At 53.7% G+C, this 24,542-nt stretch overlaps 1 protein-coding gene across 3 annotated transcripts in view; it reads left to right on the forward strand.

The window, feature by feature from the left end:
- The window catches only part of PPP2R2C (protein phosphatase 2 regulatory subunit Bgamma), a 246,517-nt gene extending 228,437 nt beyond the window's left edge, over nucleotides 1–18,080 (forward strand). For 2 of the 3 annotated variants that reach the window (XM_015137940.3, XM_015137941.3), the window contains 3 exons: nucleotides 5,169–5,338; nucleotides 9,352–9,443; nucleotides 15,009–18,080. In XM_015137940.3, the coding sequence (XP_014993426.1) occupies nucleotides 5,169–5,338; nucleotides 9,352–9,443; nucleotides 15,009–15,300 (554 nt within the window). In that variant the 3' untranslated portion in view covers nucleotides 15,301–18,080. 3 annotated transcript variants of the gene reach the window in all.
- Nucleotides 18,081–24,542: the final 6,462 nt, after the last annotated feature.

The following is a 24,542-nucleotide window of genomic DNA, read 5'->3' on the forward strand; positions in this document are numbered from 1 at the left end:
GTGCTCCGGGACCCATAACCCCCATTGTCCTTCTTCTGCTGCTCAGACCCTCCAAGCTCCTCCTGGTGCGCTGTCCGAGGTGAGGCCAGCAGGCTCAGGCCACTCCACCCTCATGGATGGCCTCGTATCCCATCAGATCACAGGAGGGAACCGTGGCCAGAGTAGCCCGGGGCGATCACCACCCGGGACCCCATAGGCCCCTCTCCCCTCCAGGCCACCTCCTCCCGTGTTTCCCACCTGCACCCACCTGCAGGTCCCTCCCACCCCGTCTTTTTCTCCAGAGGCCTCACTGAGCTGCACTTGTCCCTGAATGCATGGCTTAAGCCCATGCATTTCTATCGTCTGAACCCAGTCGGCCTCCACCCCAGTCCCAGAGGAGCGTCATCCACACACTGATGACGATGGGAGTGGGGCACAGCAGGTGCCACCAAGAGGACCACAGAGCAAGTGCCACGGGCACACAGGGGCCACCCCCAGGTTGGTCGAGGCTTCTCTGCCAGGCCTGGAAACTGCAATGGAACTGCATCAGGTTGAGGAAGAAAGATGTCAGGGAGGGGCTGGAGCAGAAACGGCGGGCAGCAGCACAAGCTTCTCTGCTCAGGGAGCAGGGCAGGGCCATGAGACAGGGTCCGTGCTAGGTAGAGGCGCCAAGATGACCAGTGACTAATGACCAAGGCAGGACCCCTGGCCCGAGGGAGCTCACAGCCCCATGGGGGGACCCGGCCCTCCTGCCAGTGCCACAGAAGAAGGGTCCAGCGGCTTGGAGGCAGCAGAGGGTAAGCCCTGGATTTCTTTAGAGAGCATCCGAACAATGTGCATGGGAAGCAGGTGTGAACCTGGGGTTCTGGAGGATATATAGGAGTGGGTAAGAAAGACCAGCTGAAAATGGGGAAGGGATCTCAGGGAGAGAAAATGATATGAAACTCATTCCAGGAATCCCTCCGTGGTTTTATTGAGCAGTTACTACAAGCCCCGCACTGGGCCAGCGCCTTCAGACATGACCTCTGAAGATGCCATCGTGCTTCTTCTCCAGATGAGGGAAGCCGGGCTCAGAGAGGACCAGGGGCTTGCCTGAGGTCACACAGAACCTGATCCACTCTGCTCTCTGCCCCCACATGGCAGGGCAGGGGCTAGGGGAGGCAGGGGGAGATGCCTAGGGCTCAACATTGAGGAGATACTCACCCCCAGAGCCTTTGAGTGGATGCAGTGCCCCAGGGGCCCAGTAGGAAGGGGGCTGGAGTATTCGGCAGAGGGGAACTCACGTGTGTGAGGCAGAAGCAGCAGGCTGGCTGGGACCCATTGAGAAGGAGCTGGTCAGCTACAGGTAGGAGCCTAAACCTTGATCCTGGATTCTGTGGGCACTGGGGAGCCAAGGAGGGCTTTAAGCAGAAGGAGGAGCTGTCGGTTGTATGTGAGGCTGGAAAGGAAGGCGGGCACCCGCTCTCAGGCTTCACCTCCCGTTTCCTTTGATTCACAGGTCCGTCACAGCCACCCCACGCCGTGGTTGGGCTCCCCAGGTCCCCTCCACCTTGGTCTGAGCTGGGGGTGGGGGTGGGGAGGGCTCTTTGTGCCCACAACACCGTGCAACACCAAGGCAGGAGGAGGATGTGGTTGTCAGGGAACCAGCTCGAGCCATGAGACTCACCTCTGCCTCACCCCCAAGCGGCAGAAAGCCTAGTTAAGGCCAGACAGGGTTCCCGCCACTCACCTGGGCAGGTGCTGGGGGCCACCAGGTCCTGCTGAGATTCTGTTCCTTGTTTCCATCTATTTAGCCACCAGGGGTCCCTCTTCTCTCAAGCCCTCTCCCTGCTTTTCCCAAATATGAGGTTTCTACCCAATGCTAACAGAAAGGCAGCACAACATCACCCCTTTAAGGAATCAAGCGTTCAGAGTGATTTTCTTTACTGCAGGCATCAGAGAGAAAAGGGAACTGTGGTTGATCCTTCTTTGGCTTAACAAAGAAAAACTACATATATATATATATATATCTGCGGAAACAACGATGCCAATTTAATTATTATTATTGGGGCACAAAACATTATCGTGTGAGATGACCAATTAGAACTCAGAGGTTTCAGAAGCTCAAGGTGAATCCCAGGGAGATTTTACTACCCCTGCCCTACCTGTCCTCCTCCACAGGCAGGGAGGGCTTGGAGGGAGGGAAGGAGGGAGGGAAGGAGGGAAGGAGGGAGGGAGAGAAGGAGGCAGGGAGGGAGGGAGGGAGGGAGGGAAGTCAGTAGGGCTGCAGCATGCATCGTGCACTGGGTCCCTCTGTACAGGATCTTTGCTGCCTATGGCCCTGCCTGTACCCAGGGTGGTGCCAGGCCTGGCTGCAGCCCCCTCCTCCCACCCCTTCCTGGAAAGCGCCCTTGACTCCTATTGTAGGGAGGAGCAAGGCCAGGGCTCAGGGAGGTGAAGGCAGTCAAGGCCACACGAGGGGCTCAGGGATTCAGACCCGGCAGCCTGTTCCCTCCCAGCTCCCCCTGCGAGCAGCCTCACCCCTCCTTCCCATGGTGCTGGTTTTCTTTCTGGTCCTCCCTTCAACATGCCCTTGTGGAAAGAGGAAAGCTCGGGCCACTGAGAAGGGCATCCCTTTGAACGGTGGAGGGAGACTGAGGTCAGGAGGCAGGCCTGGGGACCGGGGGTGTGTGGAGGGGTGGGTTGGGCTCCTGGAAAAGGAGGCGCCTACTGTCAGTTTTGAGTTTTGTTAATTCAACACCTGCCAGCCTGACAGCATTCTAATTCCAAAATATGACACCACCTATTACTGGATAAACTGGGCTCCCTCCCGCCTTCCCGTTCTTGACACTGGGACTGGAAGGAGCGACCGCCTGCCCTCAGGATACGCGGTGCAGTGCCGCAGCTTTGAGGGCAGAGGTGTGGGGTTGAAGGCCACCACCGCTCATCAGAGGCCGTGGAGAGGCTAAGGACGGAGCTCTAGATCTCCTGAGCTTCAGGGGTCTGCTTCAGAGACAGGTGTTTGGAGGCCTTGCTCTCAAGAGAGGTGGGGGAGGGACCTTCCTCCTGCCTGCCTGCTCTGACTTGGGGGGATACCAGAGGCAGGAACATAAACGTGGGAGCCTTTTCCTGCCCTGTAAGCAGCTTCCCTCTCCTCCCCTCCCCTCCCCTCCCCTCCCCTCCCCTCCCCTCCCCTCCCCTCCCCTCCCCTCCCCTCCCCTCCCCTCCCCACACACAGTGGCCTGGGATCAGGGTGGTGACACCTCGGCTCTGCAGCCCTGGCCCACTGGGTGCTGGAACTTCCTTCCTCATGGGGAGGGGACTCCAGCCTCCTGCCTGCCCTTCCCTACCTCCTTGACTCAGATTTCATCCTCCCTGTCTCTGAACCCTCAGTGGCTCCCATTTCCCTAATGGTGACTTCCTCACCCCTTGCCGTGGCCCGTGAGATCCTGCGTGGGTGGCCCCTTGCATCCCTCTTCCCCCTGCTCACTCCTTTCTCTGCCTGCATGGCCCTCGGCGTGTCCCTGCCTCAGGGCCTTTGCATGTGCCGTCCCTTCTGCCCAGCGCACCCCTCTCCAGGCACCACCACCAATCTCACCAACTTTACCCAGACCTTGGTCAAACAGCACCTCCCATGGAGGCCCTGTCTACCTAAACTACCAGCCCCCAGTGCCCATCTCCCTGCTGGCTCTTCTTCCCCAGTACGTGCTGCTTCCTGGCAGTTCAGGGTGCCACTTAGTTTTATTGTCTGTCTCTGCAAGGAGAATGTTGGCTGCATGGGAACAGTGGCTTTATGCTGGTCACTGCATCATCTCAGGGCCTGGCACAGCGTAGGTGCTGTTTGGATTGGCTGAGTGAGTGAGTGAGTGAGTGAATGAATGAATGAATGAATGAGTCCATCACGGCATCCACTGGGCCCTGCAGAGGGGAGCTGGATGGGAGTTGTATTTCTGGAGAGGCAGTGGCCAGGTACAGTGTCCACCTTGGACGGGAGGGAGAATGGGGTGCTGCCATTTCCCATGGGGGGATAAGGGGCTGGGACAGACCTGGAAGGCAGGACATGAGACCTTGTGGCTGAGAGGCACCAGCAGGGAGGGGCCTATCGGGAGGCTCAGGGTGCTGTGATCAGCTCTGCCCCCCTGTTTCAGGGGTAGAAACCAGAGCAGGCCAGCAGGCAAGGCTGCCACTCAACCGGTTTCCATGGGGAGAGCTGGACAGGTTGTCATATGTTTAGGTCCTTCCAGATTGGCTGGTGAATGGCTGTCAACCCCACCACCACGTCCTCTTCCCATGGCTCCCTGGGTCTCTCTGTGGCCCAGGTCCTAGGGAGTTAGTGCCTGGCCCAACAGGGGTCCTAGTCCCCACACTACTTCAGCCCCAGGGTCACTGCTACCAGTGAGACAGATACCAGCAGAAATGAGCTTAGAGACCTTGTCCCACTTTGGGAACCTCTGCAGTTCCGGAAGGCCAGGTCATGGGGGCAGTGGGGAGGGAATGTTCTCTGGGGAGCCCTCATTGACCACTCTGTCCCAATCTATAATTGTCCAGGGTGGGCAGCAAACTGTTGCCTTTAGGGACCAGATAAGCAACTTCCTGTGCGGAGCAGGTGCTCCCAGAAAATAGGAGATGGTCAGGGGGTGGCACACAAGAGACTGTACCACCTCCGTGACTGTCAGATTTGATTTTGTTACAACCCCCATGGCAGTGAAACAAAACCCACCTGTGGGCAGGGCTCAGCCATGCCTGCCCAGGACACCATGAACAGAGAGAACTACTGGCCCAAGGTCCCAGGGCCAGTTAGTGTCAGAGCCACAAGCAGTGCCCAGCCCGGTGGAGGACATTGTCCAGCACATTTGAGAATGTCAGGACACCTTTGCAATCTGGCATTCAGCATCACCAGTAGGGGGCAGTAGAGGGCAGCACATCAAGTATAGATCTGGCCTCAAATGCCAACTCTACCACTTTCTTCCAGCACTGACTCCCCAGGCATGGGTTTTAGCCAGCTGCTCCTCCATTTTCTTGGCTATGAATGGGGATAGTAATGGCTATTTCTACACACACAGAATCTTACCAGGCTCCTTTGCTCATTGAGGAATGAATGAATGACTGAATAAACAGAGCATGGGCCCAGGTGCAAAACAGTCATCTGTCATGCCAACCCTGTGAGTGAGAGCAGCCCAGTGACGGCCATTGCTTCTCTGTCTCCACAGTCTTTGAAGAGCCCGAGGACCCCAGTAACCGCTCCTTCTTCTCGGAAATCATCTCCTCCGTGTCTGATGTGAAGTTCAGCCACAGTGGCCGCTACATGCTCACCCGGGATTACCTGACAGTCAAGGTCTGGGACCTGAACATGGAGGCAAGACCTATAGAGACCTACCAGGTGGGCAGCACAGCAGGAGGCCTCCAATCCTGGGTCTTTTTTCCCTATGCTGAGATCCCCATGGAGGGGCCTTCCTAGCCAGGTGTGGCTTTCATATGCCCAATTTGTAGGTGAAAATACGGAGGCTGAAGAAATCCAGCAACTCATCCCCACACGTAGCTTGGCAGAGGGTCGGAGTGCTCAGTCCTGCCTCACAGGGAGCTTCGGATGTCCCCAAACAAGGCCCAGGGGCCCCAGTTCAAGGGAGGAGAGAGATGTGGGAACAGAGATGAGCGTCAGGCTGGGCCCCAGTGGAGCGTGTAGATGACGGCTTCCGTCCTCACCCCCGGGAGCCTGTATCGGAGCTGTACCATTAAAGTGGGTTAAGCGTTGCCCTCCCAGGGTGCGTCTGTGAGCAGTGCATGCAGAGGTGAACTTGGCACATGTTTCCTTTCCAGATCCTTAGCACAGGCCTATAAGCCCAGAGTATAGGTGAAGTCCGGGCCCTTCTTGGACAGTATTATTTATTATCTTGCTATTTTGATCCATGCAGATATGTTAGGGGGTAGACAACAAAACTCATGTGATGTTAAAATAAAATGTGGACTTGAAAGAGATGTGGGATGGCTTCAAAGCCGGTTCCAGTTAGGTGGGGAGATCAGGGAGGCTTCTTGGAGGAGGCGGCATTTGTGCCAGGCCTTGAAGGATGAGTAAGATCTGGCTGTGCAAACATGGGTGGGAAAACACCCCATCAGAAACCGGTTCTTCACAGTGTCACTCCTTACACACGGGGTGCCATGTGCTTGACATCTGTCACCTCCATTCCTTACTTCCTGGTGACAAGGAGCCGTCATCCCGTTTGGTGGAAAGGGAACCCGGGCACTAAGAGGTGGGGAGATGAGGGAGGTGTCTCTGGGCTGGGCAGTGACAGATTCAGAGCCCAGGCTCAGAGCCCTACGCTTTCCTTTCCTCCCTGCCAAGACCTGGCGGGGAGGCATCCTGGGCGGCACAGGCCCCGCTGGGAATGGGTGCAGATGTCAGAGGGTGGGCTGCTCTGATCTGACTCGGGCCCCAGAGGAACAGCGCACGCCCCTGGAAGCCACACGCCCACAAGGGCCGCTATGGGGACTGCCCCTTTGTCAGCCATGTGTGTATACTTGAGTTCTTGCGACTGCCCCAGTTCCTCCCTCAGGCCCCCTCCTCACACTGCACACCCCAGGCAGGACTCAGCCCTCCTCTGTCCCTGTGGGAATGGCGGAGACCCCAGACTAGGAGAGGGACAGGATAAGCCCGGCTCAAGCCTGCAGGAGTCACTCTCTGGCTCCCTCTGGAGGCAGCTCAGGGAAATGAACATCTCCAACCCCCTCCGACCCCTCATCCAGTCGCTTACATCCATCCCTGTGGTCAACGAAGGCCCTTGAACCCCTGAAACTATGTGGAATGTTTTCTACCAGCATTTTCAGGGGAAGGGGACACAACTTTCCGAAATTCTCATGAAGGACCCCACGAAGCAGGGGAATGACTGCTCTGAAGGGTGAGGCCCTAAGCTGGGCACTTGGCATCTGGCCCAGCTGACATATTGATGCTAAAATAATAGCAATAACTACATAAAAGCAGCACAACAACCAACATTTCTTGGTGGCTTATGATGTGCTAGAAATTGTGTGTAGCAGGACTGCGTTCGGCTGGTATGCAGTGCTTAACAAATCGGGGCTGTTTTTCTCCCACCACAGGGAGTCTGGAGAGGGCAGTTCAGGAAGGTGGGGGTGCTCCATGACCCTGGCAGCACCACAGTGGTTCCTTCTGTGATCCAGTCTGCCATCATTTGGGCGTTGGTTTTCCACTTCATATGTGGTACCTCATGGTGGCAAAGTGGCTGCCACACCTCCAAGCACTTTGCCTACATTCCAGGCAGGAAATAGGAAATGTGCTTTATCTCACCCCTGGGGTCTATTGCGTGTTTCACTGTGATTGTAAAATCTTCCCCAGAATGCTTCTCAGAAGACTTCTTACACCTCATTGTCTAGAATGGGTCCCCAGCAGCCACCACAGTGGCTGGGAAAATTAATAGTTTGACAGCCTCTGTGGTTGAAGAAGGAAGGGGTGAAGGGGCTGGGGACAGGTGTTGAATGAGCCACACTGAGGTAAGTCCATAGTAGACTTTGCCTCATCTAAGCCTCCCAGCTGTCCTGGGAGGTAGGGCCGGTGTTCTCTCCATCCCGTTTTATTGGAAGACAATTGAGTTAGATGGTGAATCTGTGACAGAGCCAGCAAGCAGCGGACCTCAGATTGACATTCACTGTCTTTCTCCAGAGCTCTTCCTCACCCTGCCACTAGAGGGCAGGAGAGGCTTAGTGCACGGGAGAGAGAACAGCTTGCGTATTTGGAAGCATGCATCACTAAGGCTGCTGGGACTGAGTAAGGGGGACACACAAAAATGCAGCCCCGGGATGGGACATGAACACTAAAACCTGCTGCCATTCATCCCCCTTGATTTTAGTTGTTACATATACTGAGCCAGTACCCTGTGCCCAACACAGTGCTCAACCCTGGGCCCAGAGAGAAGGAAGAACCTTGGCCTCACCCTCAAGAGTCTCAGACAGACAGGAACACAGTGACCCTCAGCCTGGTGGGGCTGCAGCCCAGGGGCCCAAGGGGAAGGCTAGGGTCACCAGGAGGACACGGGGAGTGGGGAGGGATGAGCACGGCCCCAGGCGGGAGTACAGTAGCCTTGTCTAACCATCCTGTCTGCAATGAATAGCAGGCCCCTCCTCCCAATCCTGCTTCCCCTAATGCCACTCTGTTTTCCTGTGTAGCCCTTACACCATGTTAGTCAGATGGTTCAGAGAAACAGAAGCAACAGGATGGGGAGAGAGACTGAGAAAGAGAGGGAGATTTGAAGGAATCGGCTCACGTGGCATGTTCTAAATCTGCAGAGCAGGCCGGCAGGCTGGCGACTCAGGGGAGTGACCGTGCGAGCCCACAGGCATCTGTTGGTGGAATCCGCCGGTCCTCAGGGAGGTCTGTCTTTGTTCTATCGGGGTCTTCGACTGATTGGACGAGACCCCCCACATGACGGAGGGCAGCCTGTTACTCAGTCTATCAGCTTAAATGTTAACCTCCCCTACAAAATGTCTTCACAGAAACACCAAGGATCTGGGTACCATGGCCCTGCCAAGCTGACACACGAAATTGATGTTCACACCACCCTTCACGTTTTCTGTGTTCATTGGTTGTTAATTTCAACTTCTGGGAGTTGAAACCGGGCTCCATGGCACCCAGTTACTTGCCCTTCCCCACCCAGAGGACAGAGCCCATGCCCTGTTGTCCTGGCAGCTCCAGCCCCAGCCCCGGCACTCATGAGACCCTCTGGGTACAGGGCTTGTAGGACTGGCTGCAGTCAGGTGGATGCGGGCCATGGGATGTCACCATCTCTCCTGTGGGGTCCGGGAATCCTGGGGAAGGGCCCTGGTCAGCCTCTTAGAGGCTGTGTGACCCTGTGAGCCTCAGCGCCTCGTGCTGTGGACGGATGAGAAGCCTGTGTGGGTTCCCTCTTCCCCTTTCTTGATGGCCGCCACCCTGTGTTCTTGGTAATCATTACCCTCAAAAGCCTGCCCTGCACTTAATCCCGGAATTACTGTGGGGTTCGCCCTCTTATCACTTTAAGTTTGAAGAAACTGAGGCTCAGAGAGGTGAAGTACTTGTCCAAGATCACACAGCTGGGAGGGCAGAGCCAGGATCTGGCCCCTGTGCTGCGGGCGTTCTGTCTGTCACAGTGGACTCTGCTCCTGGGTGCTGCTCCCGTCTCTGGCCACAGCTCGGAGGTCAGCCATGTGCCTGGTCGTGGGCCCCCCGATAAGATGAGCAGGGCTGTACTGGGCTGTGTCAGGGTGTTCAGACCCGTGCTGAGATGAGCAGGGCTGCGTCGGGCCGTGTCAGGGCGTGCAAACCCTTGCTGCTCTGAGACCCTTTTTGTGGAGGGGCCAGGATGGTCGGGGCACCCCGTCCACTCACCTCATCCCTTCTCCCACCAGGTCCACGACTACCTTCGGAGCAAGCTCTGTTCCCTGTACGAGAATGACTGCATTTTCGACAAGTTTGAATGTGCCTGGAATGGGAGCGACAGGTAAGCCCTGACCTCCGCCCGCACCTCACCTCACCGTGGGGAGGGTTTCTTCCTTGCAGGGGCCTGGGCTAGGATCCCGGTGACCCACAGCACACGGCTACTCAGCCTCGATGGGTCCAGGTGTCCGGGTGGAGCCCTGCTTTCCAGAGCAGGTCCGACTCTCAGCGCTCAGATTCAAGGGGCAGGAGATGAAACTTTCTACATCTTCTGTCACTGAACCTCACAGCCACATTGGCGCCTGCCCTATAGGCAGCAGTGGGAACATATTTAGTTAATTCAGGGGCCCCAGTGGTGTGCTCCCCTCTCCCAGCTTGTCAGGGGCGAGGGCTGTAGCCCAACACCTGGTCACCATCATCTATCCACACCTGCATGCCCTGAGACAGCCCTGCTCCCCTATAGCTTTGACCATCAGCCTACTCACCCCTCTTCCCATCACCACTGCTGTCTCCCTCTCTTCCTGGTGACACCCCACTCAGGCCCGCTGAGGCTCAGGGGCACCTCGGAGCTCCAGCACCCTCCAGGGCTGGTCATAACCCACAGGTCCAGCTGTCTCTCAAACTCACCTCCTTGGAAAGTGGTCTCCCAGTGCCAGAAGTGAGTTCCTGTGTCTCCCTAGCCTGGGCTCAGCCCAGGGTGGGTATGGACAAGGGGGCCGTGGCAGAGGCCCCCTTACCTCTACCTGTGATTCCTTACCTCTGTGTCTCTTCTCTGGGATTCTCCCTCCATTCTGGAGGTGGGAAAATCCCTCCTCTGCCCTCCCAAATCACATCAGCTTAGTGCTCAGGGTCCTGCCGGATGTAAGATTCTGAAATAGACAAGCCTGTTCTCCATCTGTGAGTTTCAAGCTCAGAAGCTGAGAGGTGGCCTCTCAGTGTCTCCTACAGCTGCTTCCTCAAGGACCGGATACCTCCTAGTCCAGCTGCCCAGATCCGGAAGTGGGTCTCCGGGTGACAGACAGTGTGGAGATAAAGACCACACTGGCTGCTAGATCAGAATACCACCCGTCAGGAGCCCATGTACTGTCACCTCCTCCCCACAGTCCTGTCCAGTGTGGTAGGCAAGGAGGGCGGAGTAAGAGCCAGCAGCCCTGACTCGGGCGTCACCTGGTAGGGGGGTGTCCACCCTGTGGATGGCATCAGTCACATGACAGGTCTGGGCTCTGCCGGACCTCTGAGGGTGGCCGGCACTGTGGTGGTCATGTGAGATGGCTATGCTATGACCCTCTGGCTCTGGGCACAGGACTGGGACCATCAGGGTTGGTGTGTGGGATAAGAGGAGGGGTTGGACATGGCAGGGACCGGACCAGGAGGGAGCCCCCTGGAAGCAGGGCTGGATCCAAGCAGGGGGCCAAGCCATTGTGTCCAGGGAAGGCGGTTCGTGAGAGCTGCCAACATCCTGGAGCTACCCCTGACCGCGGGGGTCTCCAAGCAGAGCCCAAGGTCAGGCGAGGGGCCGACATGGTGATCACAGGGAGCCACTAAAGGATACTTAGAAAACCAGGATGGAGGCCTGGCCTGGGACTGGGCTGACACAGCTGGGTCAGCAGGACACAGGACCTTCTCTCTAAGGCCCTGCCCCCAGATAGATCCCAGACACCCCCAGCAGACAGGGCTCCTCCCATGCTCCTGAGCTGCAGGCCCTGACACATTAGGGGTTCCCTAGTGCAGTGGGCCCCAAGAGGGTCTATTCAAATCGGAGGAGAGGAACCTGCAGCTGTTGTGCGTTTTGGGGGATAGGTCCCCGCTGGTTGCAACCCACAGCCCGTCCTTCCTTCAAGCTGCCACCAGGGGGCACCCGAGGCCGGGTGACGCCTGCTCCCAGGACTGGAGAAGCCGCCAAACTCCTCCAAGCTGACAGTGGCGTCCAGGCCTGGGCTCTCCTGTCCTGCCTCCCACCCGCAACTTCCTGCGTGCACTTTACACACCAGCCACACCCTGTCCTACTGATCCCCCACATGCCTCCCTGTCTGTCCTTGTTTACCTCCCACAATGGGTGGCGTGCCCTGGGGGGCTACTCTGACTCAACCTGTTCTGAGCCCTTCACTGGGACGGCAGGTGCGTCCAGTGGCTGTGGATGTTTCTAGAAGGCATAGAGGTGTGCCACCTCCTACTTCACTTTGAGCACTGTTCTGAGAACAACATGCCCCATGGTCAGGAGTCCAAGATAAACAGATCCTGGGTCCTGCCTTCCAGGGGCTCAGAGGCTCAGGAGAGAAGCAAGGATTCCCCCCGGTCCCCGCATCCTTGCAGACCAAAGCAAACTCGAATCCTCGCGGGCTCCCAGTTGCTGCCCTCGTATTCCTGTTGACCCCCTCTGACCATTGGCCCGGCCCACAGACCGCCGCGGCTGCCGCATGGTGGCTGCCTGATGGACCTTGCAGTGGGGCTTCCCAGTGCCGGCAGAACGCGGATGGGCAGCGCGCTGTGGAGAGGCAGCAGCTCTCCTGCTGGACTCCCTCAGTTTCTGGTCCACATTCTACCCCTCTCCACCGTGTGCTTGAGGAAGCCCCTGGGCCTCTCTAAGTCAGCTCACCTGGAAAGTGGTTCTAGGAAACTGTGACCTCCGTGGCCGTTTTGGGGATGAGACCATGTGTGATGCCTTCAGCAAGATCCCAGTTCGTATGGGCAGGGGTCCCAGTGATCCTGCGTGGACTGTCCTGTTGGCAGGCCTGCCCTTCCCCTGGTTACCCACTTGGAGGAATCCCGCAGACCCTCCCACACCCAGCTCCAACGTCCCCTCCTCCATGATGCTCTCCTTATCTGTCCTGCCTGGTGGGAGGGATTTGTGCCAGCTGAGCATGCTCAGGTGCAGGAGTCAGACACACCTACGCTTGCTCCGAGAAATCCCAGGGCAAGGCTTCCCCAGGGGCTCATGCTGTATCCGTAGGGCCATTTTCTTCTCTCTGTGCTTCCCCATCTCTGCTTCTCCCTGCTTCTCCTTACACACTAGCCTCGTCCTCTCCCTCTTCGGAGATGACTCCCAAATCATTCCCCTTTCCATTATCCTCAGCCAGCAAACCCCTTCCAGGGATTGTGTAAAACTCTCATGGAAGGATCTGATTGGCTTTGTGTGGGTCACATGCCCACTTTTTGAACCCCCTGGCCAGGGGCGGGGAGAGCACTGTGATTGACAGCTGACAGGGATAGGGAGTGCAGTGCCGCCATCTTAGCTCACTGCAACCTCCGCCTTCCCAGGTGAAGCAATTCTTCTGCCTCAGCCTCCCAAGCAGCTGGGATTACAAGCCCCGGCGGGGGCGGGGTGGGCAGGAGCCTTTCTTTCCCCAAAGGAAAGAGGAGGGGAGCACTAGGGCTAAAAGCAGCCGGCGTTTTGATCCCACATGCAGATGAGGCTAGGAGAGGTGAAGCAGCTCACCTGCCCTTTTCCCTGTTAAGGGAATCTTCTGGAATTTAAGAAACCTGCATGAATGTGAGGAATGGCTCTCACGGTGCTGGGGCTTGGTGCTGTAGGATGAGAGGGGGCCCCCTCCCTCTCCCCCAGAGCACGTGTCAGCTGAATTCCACACCCGAACAGAGGGAGGATCAGGAACTGTGTGGGTTGCAAATAACTTTGATTATGTCGCTTTCCTTCCACTAAATGGATCAGAAGAGCCAGCGTTGTGTGAAATCACCCAGGTTCATTTTATGAACTGTTCCCTGAAGAACAAAGGGGGCTGCCTCCCCACTGTGCCAGCGCGGGGAGTGTGGCCTCCCCCAGTCAGCCTGTGGTGCCTGGGCAGGGCCCTTCTGTGGGACTCGTTCACCCAGCCCCACTCTCATGCTGCTTCCCTTGTCCCAGGCTCTGAGTCACATATAAAGCAGGTGTGGCTTCGGTCACATGGACGATTAGGATCGAGAAGTACCTGGTAAATAACAAGAGGCAAAGTGCCCCAAGCCCAGCACTGTGCGGGGTGTTCAGCCTGCGTCCCCTGATTCGCACTTACCAGGGGCTGCGTTCCCTTGTTGACCCTAATATTTATAGAAAACTAAGATAGGGTGCATGTCAGGGTAGGGCAGAGCTAGGACCCAGACCCAGGGGGACTGGCCAGACCCCAAGCCCCTGACCACAGTGCCTGAGCTCACGTGTGAGCTTTTGTCCTCTGTGCATAACCCGTGGAGACCCAGGGATCCCCCTGGTTCTGTCTCAGAGCAGTGTTAACCTCAGGAAGCCCAACTCGGCTTCCAAAAGGAAATAGGATTTCCTCCCTGAAGAGCCTTCAGCAGGACAACTTCTTTATCTCGTGGCTGCTTTTTGGAATGCCCTCTTCCTCCCCACTTACCTTGCACCCCACAGCTGCTCCAGGGCCCTGCAGAGGCCAAACCCCAAAACCCTTCCTCTGGGCACAGGCCCACAGAGCTGTGCTTTCTCTGCTGCCTCTTACTATGTCGATGAACTTATCCTTCCTCCCACCAGCAGGATCCCCTCCTTAGGAGCAGGGAGAGCAAGGAAATGGTGTGGAATTCTCTTTAGCAGGATGGCGAGGGCGGTGAGCCTCTGCACATCAGCACTGCTCGCCCCGTCCCTCATGGCGATGCATATTCCTTTATTCACCCGACTCCTCGGGACAGGCGGGCCCCTGGAGGGAAGCAGGGCCTGGTGGTTCTCTGTCCCAGCTGCTTCCGTGGCTACCTCCTGCTGTGGTCACACAGTCCCTTTGGAAGGCCAGGGCTTTCTCTCCTGGACTAACAGAAATTACAGGAGGGCATTGTCTTTTCTTTTCTTTCCTTCTTTCTTCTTCTTTTTTTTTTTTTTCTGAGACGGAGTTTTGCTCTTATTGCCCAGGCTGGAGTACAGTGGTGCGATCTCGGCTCACTACAACCTCGCCTCCTGGATTCAAGCAACTCTCCTGCCTCAGCCTCCCGAGTAGCTGGGATTACAGGTGCCCACTACCATGCCCAGTTAATTTTTGTATTTCTAGTAGAGACGGGGTTTCATCATGTTGGCCAGGCTGGTCTCAAACTCCTCACCTCAGGTGATCCACCCGCCTCGGACTCCCAAAGTGCTGGGATTATAGGTGTGAGTCCCCGCGCCCGGCCAGCAGGGTATTTTCATGATGATTGGGGCAGAGCATAAAAATGATCTTAGCTCCTGGCCTGAGTCTACGTGTTGGTGGCAGCTGACATGTGAGGGGATGTAAGAGACCCCAAGAGACAGGGGAATAGAGGCAGGTGTGGGTTCCCTTTCCAGGGAGTGATGGCTCTGTAGGCTCTGGGCTTGCTTTCTTTTTTGTCTGTTTGTTGTTTTGAGACAGAGTTTTACTCTGTCACCCAGGCTAGACTGCAGCGGTACAATCACAGCTCACTGCAGCCTCTGCCTCCCCAGGCTCAGGTGATCCTCCTGCCTCAGCCTCCCGAATAGCTGGGACTATGGTCATTTAAAATTTTTTTTTGTAGAGGTGGAGTCTCGCTATGTTGTCCAGGCTGGTCCTGAACTCCTAGGCTGACGCGATCCTCCCACCGGGGCCTTCCAAAGTCCTGGGGGTATAGGCATGAGTCCCCACACCTGGGCTTATTTCTTGAGAAGAGGCTCGTGCTCCTCCTCGCCTGACGCCTCTCCTTCTCCCACCAGCGTCATCATGACCGGGGCCTACAACAACTTCTTCCGCATGTTCGATCGGAATACCAAGCGGGACGTGACCCTGGAGGCCTCAAGGGAAAGCAGCAAGCCCCGGGCTGTGCTCAAGCCGCGGCGTGTGTGCGTGGGGGGCAAGCGCCGGCGTGATGACATCAGTGTGGACAGCTTGGACTTCACCAAGAAGATCCTGCACACGGCCTGGCACCCGGCTGAGAACATCATCGCCATCGCTGCCACCAACAACCTGTACATCTTCCAGGACAAGGTGAACTCTGACATGCACTAGGTATGTGCAGATCCCGGCCCCCACCACCCAGCCTTGCGCAAGTCATCCCCGACATGATCTTCACGACCGCAACGCAAGGAGGGGAAGGAAGTCACAGCGCCAACGAGGACAGCCGCAGAGGTGGCAGTGTGTGGACACAGGGAGCCTGGGCCCCCATCCCTGCCCCAGCTTCCCTAGGCCAGAATTGTGTTTGGCAGTAATTGTCTGTTTAAAAAAATAAAAAGGAAAGGAAGCGTTCACCGCCACAAATCATAAAATGGACATGACTGTGGAGTCTTACAGTTCAGGGTTCTTTCATTCACGTCCCTTCACCGTCTCGGTCTGCGGTCTTTACCACATCGATAGGACTTTTTATGCGTCCGGGTTAATTTTTCACTCCAGTGCGTCCTGCTGCAGGGGCCGGAGCTGATGGGAGCTGCTTCCCCCCCATGCCTCACCGGTCCCAGATCAGGGCTCCAGGGACAGATGATGAATCTCAAACGAGCCAGCCAGGGGGTCTTTTGGTTATAAATGGAGCAGTTGGCCCTGTCTGAGAGCTGATGATCTCACCTTTGTATTTCGGAGGGTGAATTCATGCTGAGAATTTGCAGATGCAAGCTTCTTTCCTAGGTTTTCTGAACGTCTTGAAACATCCCAGGTCCCAGATCTGGTGCAGTTTCCCGAGAGGAGCGGGGTGGGGTTTGTCTTCTGCGTGCCTGTGTCCCCTCATCTGATTCACCTGCCGTTTGCTGAGCCTCTCCTGTGTGCTGGGCATGGTGCTCAGCCCTAGAGGCTGTTGACTTACCCCCTGCAGCCCTCCCTGCAGCCGCTTTCCCCTCGCCCTTCAGCATTCACTGGGCACCTTCCTGGAGCGGACACTGGCTCCCATTCACGATTTTTTGGAATCTTCCTCCTGACTGCGAGGTGGGTGTTCATTCATTTCCATCATAAGCACCAACTTCTTGAAGCGTGCCAGGCTCTGGGCTGGATGCTGGGGATAAGAGGAAGCCTTAGGATCCCCTCTGTCCACGAGAAGAAACTGAGGCTCTGAGCAGATGCACAGGTCACCCATGGCAGGCGCCCGCCAAGCAGTGGTGTCAGGAGCCCGTCCGGGTCTTCACACAAGGTTCTCTCCAGTCCATCTCGTGGGTGGCTCATGTTTAAGTGACACTCGAATGGAAGGTTTGGAAAGGAATGCCTCTCTGTCTTGGAAAATAGGACATGGCAGACTTGGCTACGACAAGGGTCCAGGAGAACTGAAACGCAGGATGGAAGATGGAGAAGACCCCCGGAGCTCCTTGCTCTGCTTGGTGGCTTCAGGAGTACAGCCCTCCCCGGGACTCCACTTCACCCTGGGCTTGCACCCTCCTTGAGCCAATGCACTGAACTGCCTCTGAAAGGAAATTGCATGTTCTGACCATTTTAGGATACCTTTACTTTAAGGACCACACAGTCCCAGAGGACGTGTCCCTTGGGAACTCTGCCCCTCTGACAATGAGGGCGACAGAGAAGGTGGTGTTTCCATGGTAGATGCTCCTGTTCTGATGATACCACACCTGCCCACCCCTCTGAGTCGTCTTTGCTCATGGACTCACAGCAGAACCACGTAGTTTGGCATTTTGATTCAGAAAGCGAGGAGCAGAGACCCAGCCAAATCCAACCATTTTGTTTTGTTTTGTTTTTTACAAGATGTAACATAACCCAGGAAATAGACCCAGCTGAGGTTATTCTCAGTGGATTACAGTATACTTTTGTGTGTGTAAAAGCACAAAGTGCATGTGTACTCACTTCTGGCCATATAACATTTACACAGGGAAATGGATCACTGATTTTTTTTTTTTAATCAACGTGAATGAAGAATGTTTGTTTATATATCACTATAAAATCCAGTTGACCTGGACAGTATTATATGTACATATCTATTCTAATTAAATTTAACAATCAAAGGATTGGATTACTTTTTCCCCCTTGTAAAGAGGTTTGAGAATGTGGTTAATTGTATAGATAGCGTGTTGAAGCCAAAACCCAGCTCTGAGGGCCTTACCAATTACTTGGATATTTGCTACGATCCATCTCCCTTTGTGAGTCAAATGTTAAGAGAGGAAACTTGTATTTGCAGCTAGAGGTTACTGTCACATCATAGATTTAACATTTACCATCTTCAAAGTACGAATCTTACATGTTCTTCAAAAGGAAGTCTTAATACGGTTCCTAGTTCCTTACTTCTGTTTTAAACTTTGGGTACCAAACCAAAAAGGAGAAAAAAGAAAGGAAAAGATCTTCTTTGAGAAAAAGTATGTCTTTGGATCCCTGGAAAATAATGATGTCCAAAGCGAATTGTGAAGATAAAATGTGTGTTAAGAAAAGGTGTCAGTGGGAGGGACAAAACCAGAAATGGCGGAAGGACCAGCATAATAGTCACAGACTTGCATCCCTGCTCTGCTTACATTTTCTGGTCTTCTCGAATGTACGGGCGTTCACATGGTCGTTGTGAAGTTGTTGGGTTTTTTAAATTTAGCTCTTCTCTGAGGACGAAGCTCTTGGTGATGGGGGTGGTGGTGGGGGTGGTGGAGGTGGTGGTGGTGGAGGTAGGGGTGGTGGTGGTGGTGGTGGTGGTGGTGGTGGTGGTGGTGTGGGATACATGGTGATCAAGTTGTCAGCCCTGATCAGTTTGGACTCTGTAACTCATAGGTGCATTCTTTTTCTCTTTGGTGTCTCACAAATTACCCAATTGTTGAATAAAACTATAAATATGTTAATACCAGCTTTTTCCAATAAAATAACAAATGTTACATCAAAAACGAGGCCCAGGATGCTGTTTGTTTTTAATGAGTCCAACCTCATGGAGGTGGAGCCCATCGGGAGGCAGTACAGCAAGTGGGGATGCCCATGGGCTTTGCACTGGGAAGCTGGGTTCACATCAAGGGTTTGCTGCCTCTAGCTCCTAATTCAGCTCTTAACTTTCCCTAGCTCTGAATTCATCACTGAGGAAATGGAGCTACAAGGACTCCCTATTTTGTAGGTTTGTGGTGGGAGAGAAAGGGCAAGATTAACTTGGATAGTGCAAAACACAGTGCTTGGCACACAACACTCCGTAATGATAGTTGTCTTGTTTTGTCTTGCATCAGGTGTGCACGGCCCATCATGATCTCCACACACACACTCTCCATGAGAATATGATACAGATGAGGAAACTGATTCAGAGAGGTTGAAGAATTAGCTCACAATCACACAGGTAGCACATAACTCCTCATTCAGTTCTCCCCCACAGACGTGCCTGAGGGTCCCAGAGAATGGAAGCCTCGGGGGAGAGAAACGACAGGGTACCTGGATTCTTCAGGAAGCCAGAGAGGCTCTGCCCCACCTGCCACAATTGCTGAGCTAAACAGGAGCGTGTGCGGGTAAGTTTCCCTGCACCCTGCCAGGAGCCAGGCCCTGCCTCTGGCTTTTTTTTTTTTTTTTTTTTTGAGACGGAGTCTCTCTGTGTCGCCCAGGCTGGAGTGCAGTGGCCGGATCTCAGCTCACTGCAAGCTCTGCCTCCCGGGTTTTTACACCATTCTCCTGCCTCAGCCTCCCGAGTAGCCGGGACTACAGGCGCCCGCCACCTCGCCCGGCTAGTTTTTTGTATTTTTTAGTAGAGACGGGGGTTTCACCGTGTTAGCCAGGATGGTCTCGAACTCCTGACCTCGTGATCCGCCCGTCTCGGCCTCCCAAAGTGCTGGGATTACAGGCTTGAGCCACCGCGCCCGGCGCCTCTGGCTTTCAAGAGGGAGTTTTGGGCTTCAGGTTCAGCAGGAGGAAGGCAGGTGCTGTTCTGCGGGTCTGCTTTATTGGGGCTTTATTGGCGCTCAGTTCCACAGCTGCAACCTTTAGCTACAGTGCCAAGTGGAATCTAGTTTTCAAAACTCTGATAATGAATATCTGCATAGTGATAAGAGAATATGGAAAACATAGCCATAGAAACACATGGAGACGCTAAGGAAACCATGGAAATTAGAAGCATGATTGCAAAAATAAAGATCTCTGCAAAGATTGGAAGATATGGTTGAGGAAATTTCTCAGGAAGTAGAACAAAAAAAATCAAAGAGAATCCCAAAGAAAACAGATGAGAAAAAGGGATAACCTTGGCCAGGCACGGTGGCTCACACCTGTAATCCCAGCACTTTGGGAGGCCAAGGCAGGCGGATCACTTGAGGTCAGGAGATGGAGACCAGCCTGGCCAACATAGTGAAACCCGTCTCTACTAAAAATACAAAAATTAGCCGGGCATGGTGGGGCATGCCTGTAATCCCAGCTACTTGGGAGGCTGAGGCAGGAGAATCGCTTGAACCCGGAAGGTGGAGCTTGTAGTGGGCCAAGATTGCGCCACTGCATTCCAGCCTGGGCGACAGAGTGAGACTCCGTCTCAAAATAAATAAATAAACAACAAAGCTAACCTCCTCTAAGAGGTCTCAGCACACAGATGTGAGGAGTTCAACAAAGAAAATGGAGGCAAGAAAATATTCAAAAGTTTTCTGACCTGAAGAATCAAACTTTGCAGATGAAAAGAAACCACTGTGTCTGGCACGACAGCAGAAAATCCACCCACTTCCAGGGCCATCCCTTTGAGGAATCAGAACTCAGGGAGACTGAGAACACTGTAAACCATGGCTTAGGAGAATCAGAATACGTCTTCAGGCATCCCAGCAGCAATAAGGGAAGGGAGTGCTGCTTTCAAAGTCTAAGAAGAAATTTTCGAACCTCAAATGCGGGCTATGCCCCTTCAAACTATTGATTACACTCGAGAGGGAAACAAAGACGTTTTACCCACGCGAGGTTTTGTACCAATTAGCTTTTGATGTGTAATGAAACACCCCAGAATTTAGGGTCTTTTAAAAAAAAAGAGTAAACATTGACTATTTCTTACAATTCCGTGTGTGGGCTGGGAGGCAGAGTTGAGGGTGAATGTTTAAGAACGGCCTCACTCACAGGTTTTCTGGTTGTCTCAGGGTAACACAGATGCCATCAGCAGGCGTCTCTGTCACCCAGGGGGCTCTCCCAGGCCAGCCCTGTGATCGCCCCAGTGTTACCAGAAAGCGGTCTCAATCCAGACCCAAGAGCGGGTTTTTGGATCTTGCACAAGAAAGAATTCAGGGCGAGTCCACAGAGTAAAGTGAAAGCAAGTTTATTAAGAGAGTAAAGGCAAGAAGGAATTGCTAGAAGGAATTGCTATCCACAGGCAGAGTAGGGTGTTCCCAAGAGCAAGAGGAGGAACGCATGTGCCTTAGGTACAGTGCTTGTTTATATACAAGACAACAAACCACAAAATCCTGGGGGAGGTGTGCTCTGCTGCTAGGGCTGGTGACTAGGGATTGTTCATCTTTGTGCAACTACTGTCTTCTGCAAGAATCTTTACAGCAAACCTTTTCTTTTTTTTTGAGATAGAGTCTTGCTCTGTCACCCAGGCTGGAGTGCAGTGGTGCAATCTCCACTCACTGCAACCTCTGCCTCCCAGGTTCAAGCAATTCTTCTGCCTCAGCCTCCCAAGTAGCTGGGATTACAGGTGCCAGCCACCATGCCTTGCTAATTTTTTGTGTTTTTAATGGAGATGCATTTCACCAGGTTGGCTAGGCTGGTCTTGAACCCCTGACCTCCGGTGATCTGCCTACCTCAGCCTCCCAAAGTGCTGGGATTACAGGTGTGAGCCACCGCACTCAGCCACCAAACTTATTTTTAAACTAAGAATGCTTTTGTTCTTAAGGTATTGGGACATCAGGACATTTCCTGGGTTTGTTAAATCCGGGGTCTGTTCGGTAAACATTGTTCACTTATTCCCTATCTGTAAATCTCCTGTTGACTAAGAATGCCTAACCTCCTGGGAATGCAGCCCAGCAGGTCTCAGTCTCATTTTACTCAGCCCCCATTCAAGATGGAGTCACTGTGGTTCCAATGTCTGTGACACTGGAGCTCCCAAGGTCAGTAAGATAAGCCCCAAGGCACACCTGCTTCTCAAGTCTCTGCTTGTGTCACATTTACTGTCGTCCCGTGGGCCAAAACAAGTGACAGGACCAAGCCCAGGTCACCATGAGAGGAGACGACCCAAAGGTATGGACCTATGGTGGGGAATTTTTCAAACTGGCTCCCATTCACGTAAAGACAATTTCTCAGGAAGCCGCTGGAGGGTGTGCATCACTAACATGAAACCAGGAAAGAAGGGAACCCACGAGGCAGGGACCCCTGGTTGTCCCTGACATCTGACCTTCCCTTTGCACATCACAGTGGAGTTGTTGTCTGGACACAGGATCGTCCGCCAGAGCCAGGTGGGGCCCCCAGAGAGGACATGGAAGTGATCTGCTCCAGGCACTGCTGTAACAGGGGAGAAGCCTGTCTTCCACCTGCCCTCCCATCCTAAATGCTGGCCAGACTGTAGACGCAGGGCTGGAAGTGTAACCGCCCAGGGGGTTCACCTCGCCCCCTGCCTGGACAGCACCGATTTATCAAGACAGGGGAATCGCAATGGAGAAAGTAATTTATGCAAAGCCAGTTGTGTGGGAGACTGGAGTTTTTTTATCATTCAAAATCAGTCTCCCCAAGCATTCGGGGATCAGAGTGTTAATTTTAATTTGATTAATTAATTAATTTGGAGACAGAGTCTCGCTCTGTCACCCAGGCTGGAGTGCAGTGGCACGATCTTGGCTCACTGCAACATCCACCTCCTGGGTTCAGGTGATTCTCCTTCCTCAGCCTCCCGAGTAGCTGGGACTACAGGCACCTGCAACCATGACCGGCTAATTTTTGTATTTTTAGTAGAGACAGGGTTTCACTGCCTTGGCCAGGCTGGTCTCGAACTCCTGACCTCAAGTGATCTGCTCATCTCGGCCTCCCAAAGTGCTGGGATTACAGGCATGAGCTACTGCGCCCGGCCAGGATCACAGTTTTTAAAGACAATTTGGCGGGTAGGGGCTTGGGAAGTGGGGAGTGCTGATTGGTCAGGTTGGAGATGGAATCACAGGAGTTTGAAGTGAGGTTTTCTTAATGTCTTCTCTTCCTAGGTACAATAGTAGAACTGGTTCAGCCTGGTTACTGGTCTGGGTGGTGTTGGCTGATCCATTGAGTGCAGGGTCTGCAAAATATCTCGAGCACTGGTCTTAGGTTTTCCAATGGTGATGTTATCCCCAGGAGCAATATGGGGAGGTTCAGACTCTTGGAGCCAGAGGTTGCATGACCGCTAAACTGTTCATTTCTAATCTCGTAGCTAGTTTGTTAGTCCTGCAAAGGCAGACTGGACCCCAGGCAAGAAGGGGGGTCTTTTTGGGAAAGGGCTGTTAGCAATTTATTTCAGTCAAACCATGAACCGAAGTCCTTCCCAAAGTTAGTTTGGCCTATGTCCAGGAATGAACAAGGACAGCTTAAAGGTTAGAAGGAAGATGGAGTCGGTTAAGTCTGACTTTTTTCACTGTCGTAATTTCCTCAGTTATAATTTTGCAAAGGCAGTTTCAGGAGCTGGAGCAGCTAGTTTAGATCTCAGGATAGAAAATGTGGGTCAAAAGAGAGAGAGCGACAAGAGAGAAGAGACCTGCCTGGAGCCAGCACGCTAGCCTGGGCCACTTACTCAGATGCTGACCTGAGAAAGAAACACAATTCTGTTTTGCATAAACTGTTGTACTGGGGGGTCTCTGTTATAGCAGCCTAGCCTGTTTCCTAGCTAATCCATCTGGGATCCCAGAAACAGGGATACCACAGAGGAGAGACGCAAAGGGAACACCCGGGTGACAGTGAGGGAGTCCCCAGGGTGACAGCTGGGTGGTGGGCCTGGAGAGTGAACAGTCCAGATTGACACAGGAAGATGGAAAGTTCCAAACAACAAATCTACGGGGGCTGGGGAAGCAGAAATTGAGAGTTTATCTGATAGTTTTAACACATTGAGAAGAATTTTCTATTTTTCACAAATGAATTAGTGATCAATGTGGAAAAAAATAGGCAAACAAAAAACTAGATAATTATTAGGCACGGCGTAAACAAAAAGTAATCATAAGCCAGGCACAGTGGCTCACGCCTGTAATCCCAGCACTTTGGGAGGCTGAGGCAGGCAGATCACCTGAGGTTAAGAGTTTGTGACCAGATTGGCCAACATGGCAAAATCCCGTCTCTACTAAAACTTAGCCGGCTATGGTGGCAGGTGCCTGTAATCCCAGCTACTCAGGAGGCCAAGGTAGGAGAATTGCTTGAACCTGGGAGGTGGAGGTTGCAGTGAGCCAAGATCACGCCACTGCACTCCAGCCTGGGTGACAGAGTGAGACTCAGTCTCAAGAAAGAAAGAAAGAAAGAAAGAGAGAAAGAAAGAAAGAAAGAGGGAAAGAAGGAAGGAGGGAAGGAGGGAGGGAGGGAGGGAGGGAGGGAGGGAGGGAGGAAAGGAAGGAAGGAAGGGAAGGAAGGAAGGAAGGAAGGAAGGAAGGAAGGAAGGAAGGAAGGAAGGAAGGAAGAAAGAAAGATCGTAGTGCCTTCCGTGGCCCAGCTGTGAATCCTATTTACACAGCACAGAAATGGTGGACACTGATTTAACAGGACCCGGTGAGATGGTCATATTGGGAAGGTGGCTTGTCCACTAAAGTCTGGTTGAAGGAGGCTGGGGGGCCATATGAGAGGTGATTTTTCTTTCATAGTGTCCATGCATATTAAGTCAAACTGGAAAATCAGAAATAGTGTATGAACGTGTTATTCCAAAACATGGAGGTAACTAGCAGAAGAAGCAGCTGAAAGGGGTGGAGGCCGTTCCTCTAAGGCATGGCAACGGGGGGTGAGAGCAAAGGGATAGAGGCTTTAAAACCCATGAGCATTTAATTTAACTTAAAGAGAAAGGAAGCGAAGATGTTGCGGAAAGAGGTCCCAGTGCAGACCCCAAGAGAGGGTTCTTGGATCTCGTGGAAGAAAGAATTCAGGGCGAGTCTGTAAAGTGAAAGCAAGTTTATTAGGAAAGTAAAGGAATAAAAGAATGGCTACTCCATGGACAGAGCAGCCCCGAGGGCTGCTGGTTGCCTATTTTTATGGTTATTTCTGATGCTATGCTAAACGAGGGGCGCATTATTCATGCCTCCCCTGTCTAGAACATGGAGGGTAACTTCCTGACATTGCCCCTGCCTTTGTAAACTGTCATGGCACTGGTGGGCGTGTGGCAGCAAAGGCGACCAGAGGCCACTCTCGTGGCCATCTTGGTTTTGGTGGGTTTTGGCCGGCTTCTTGACTGCAAACTGTTTTATGGGCGAGGTCTTTATAACCTGTATCCT

This window comes from Macaca mulatta, chromosome 5 (assembly GCF_049350105.2).
Source record: "Macaca mulatta isolate MMU2019108-1 chromosome 5, T2T-MMU8v2.0, whole genome shotgun sequence".
NCBI lineage: Eukaryota > Metazoa > Chordata > Mammalia > Primates > Cercopithecidae > Macaca > Macaca mulatta.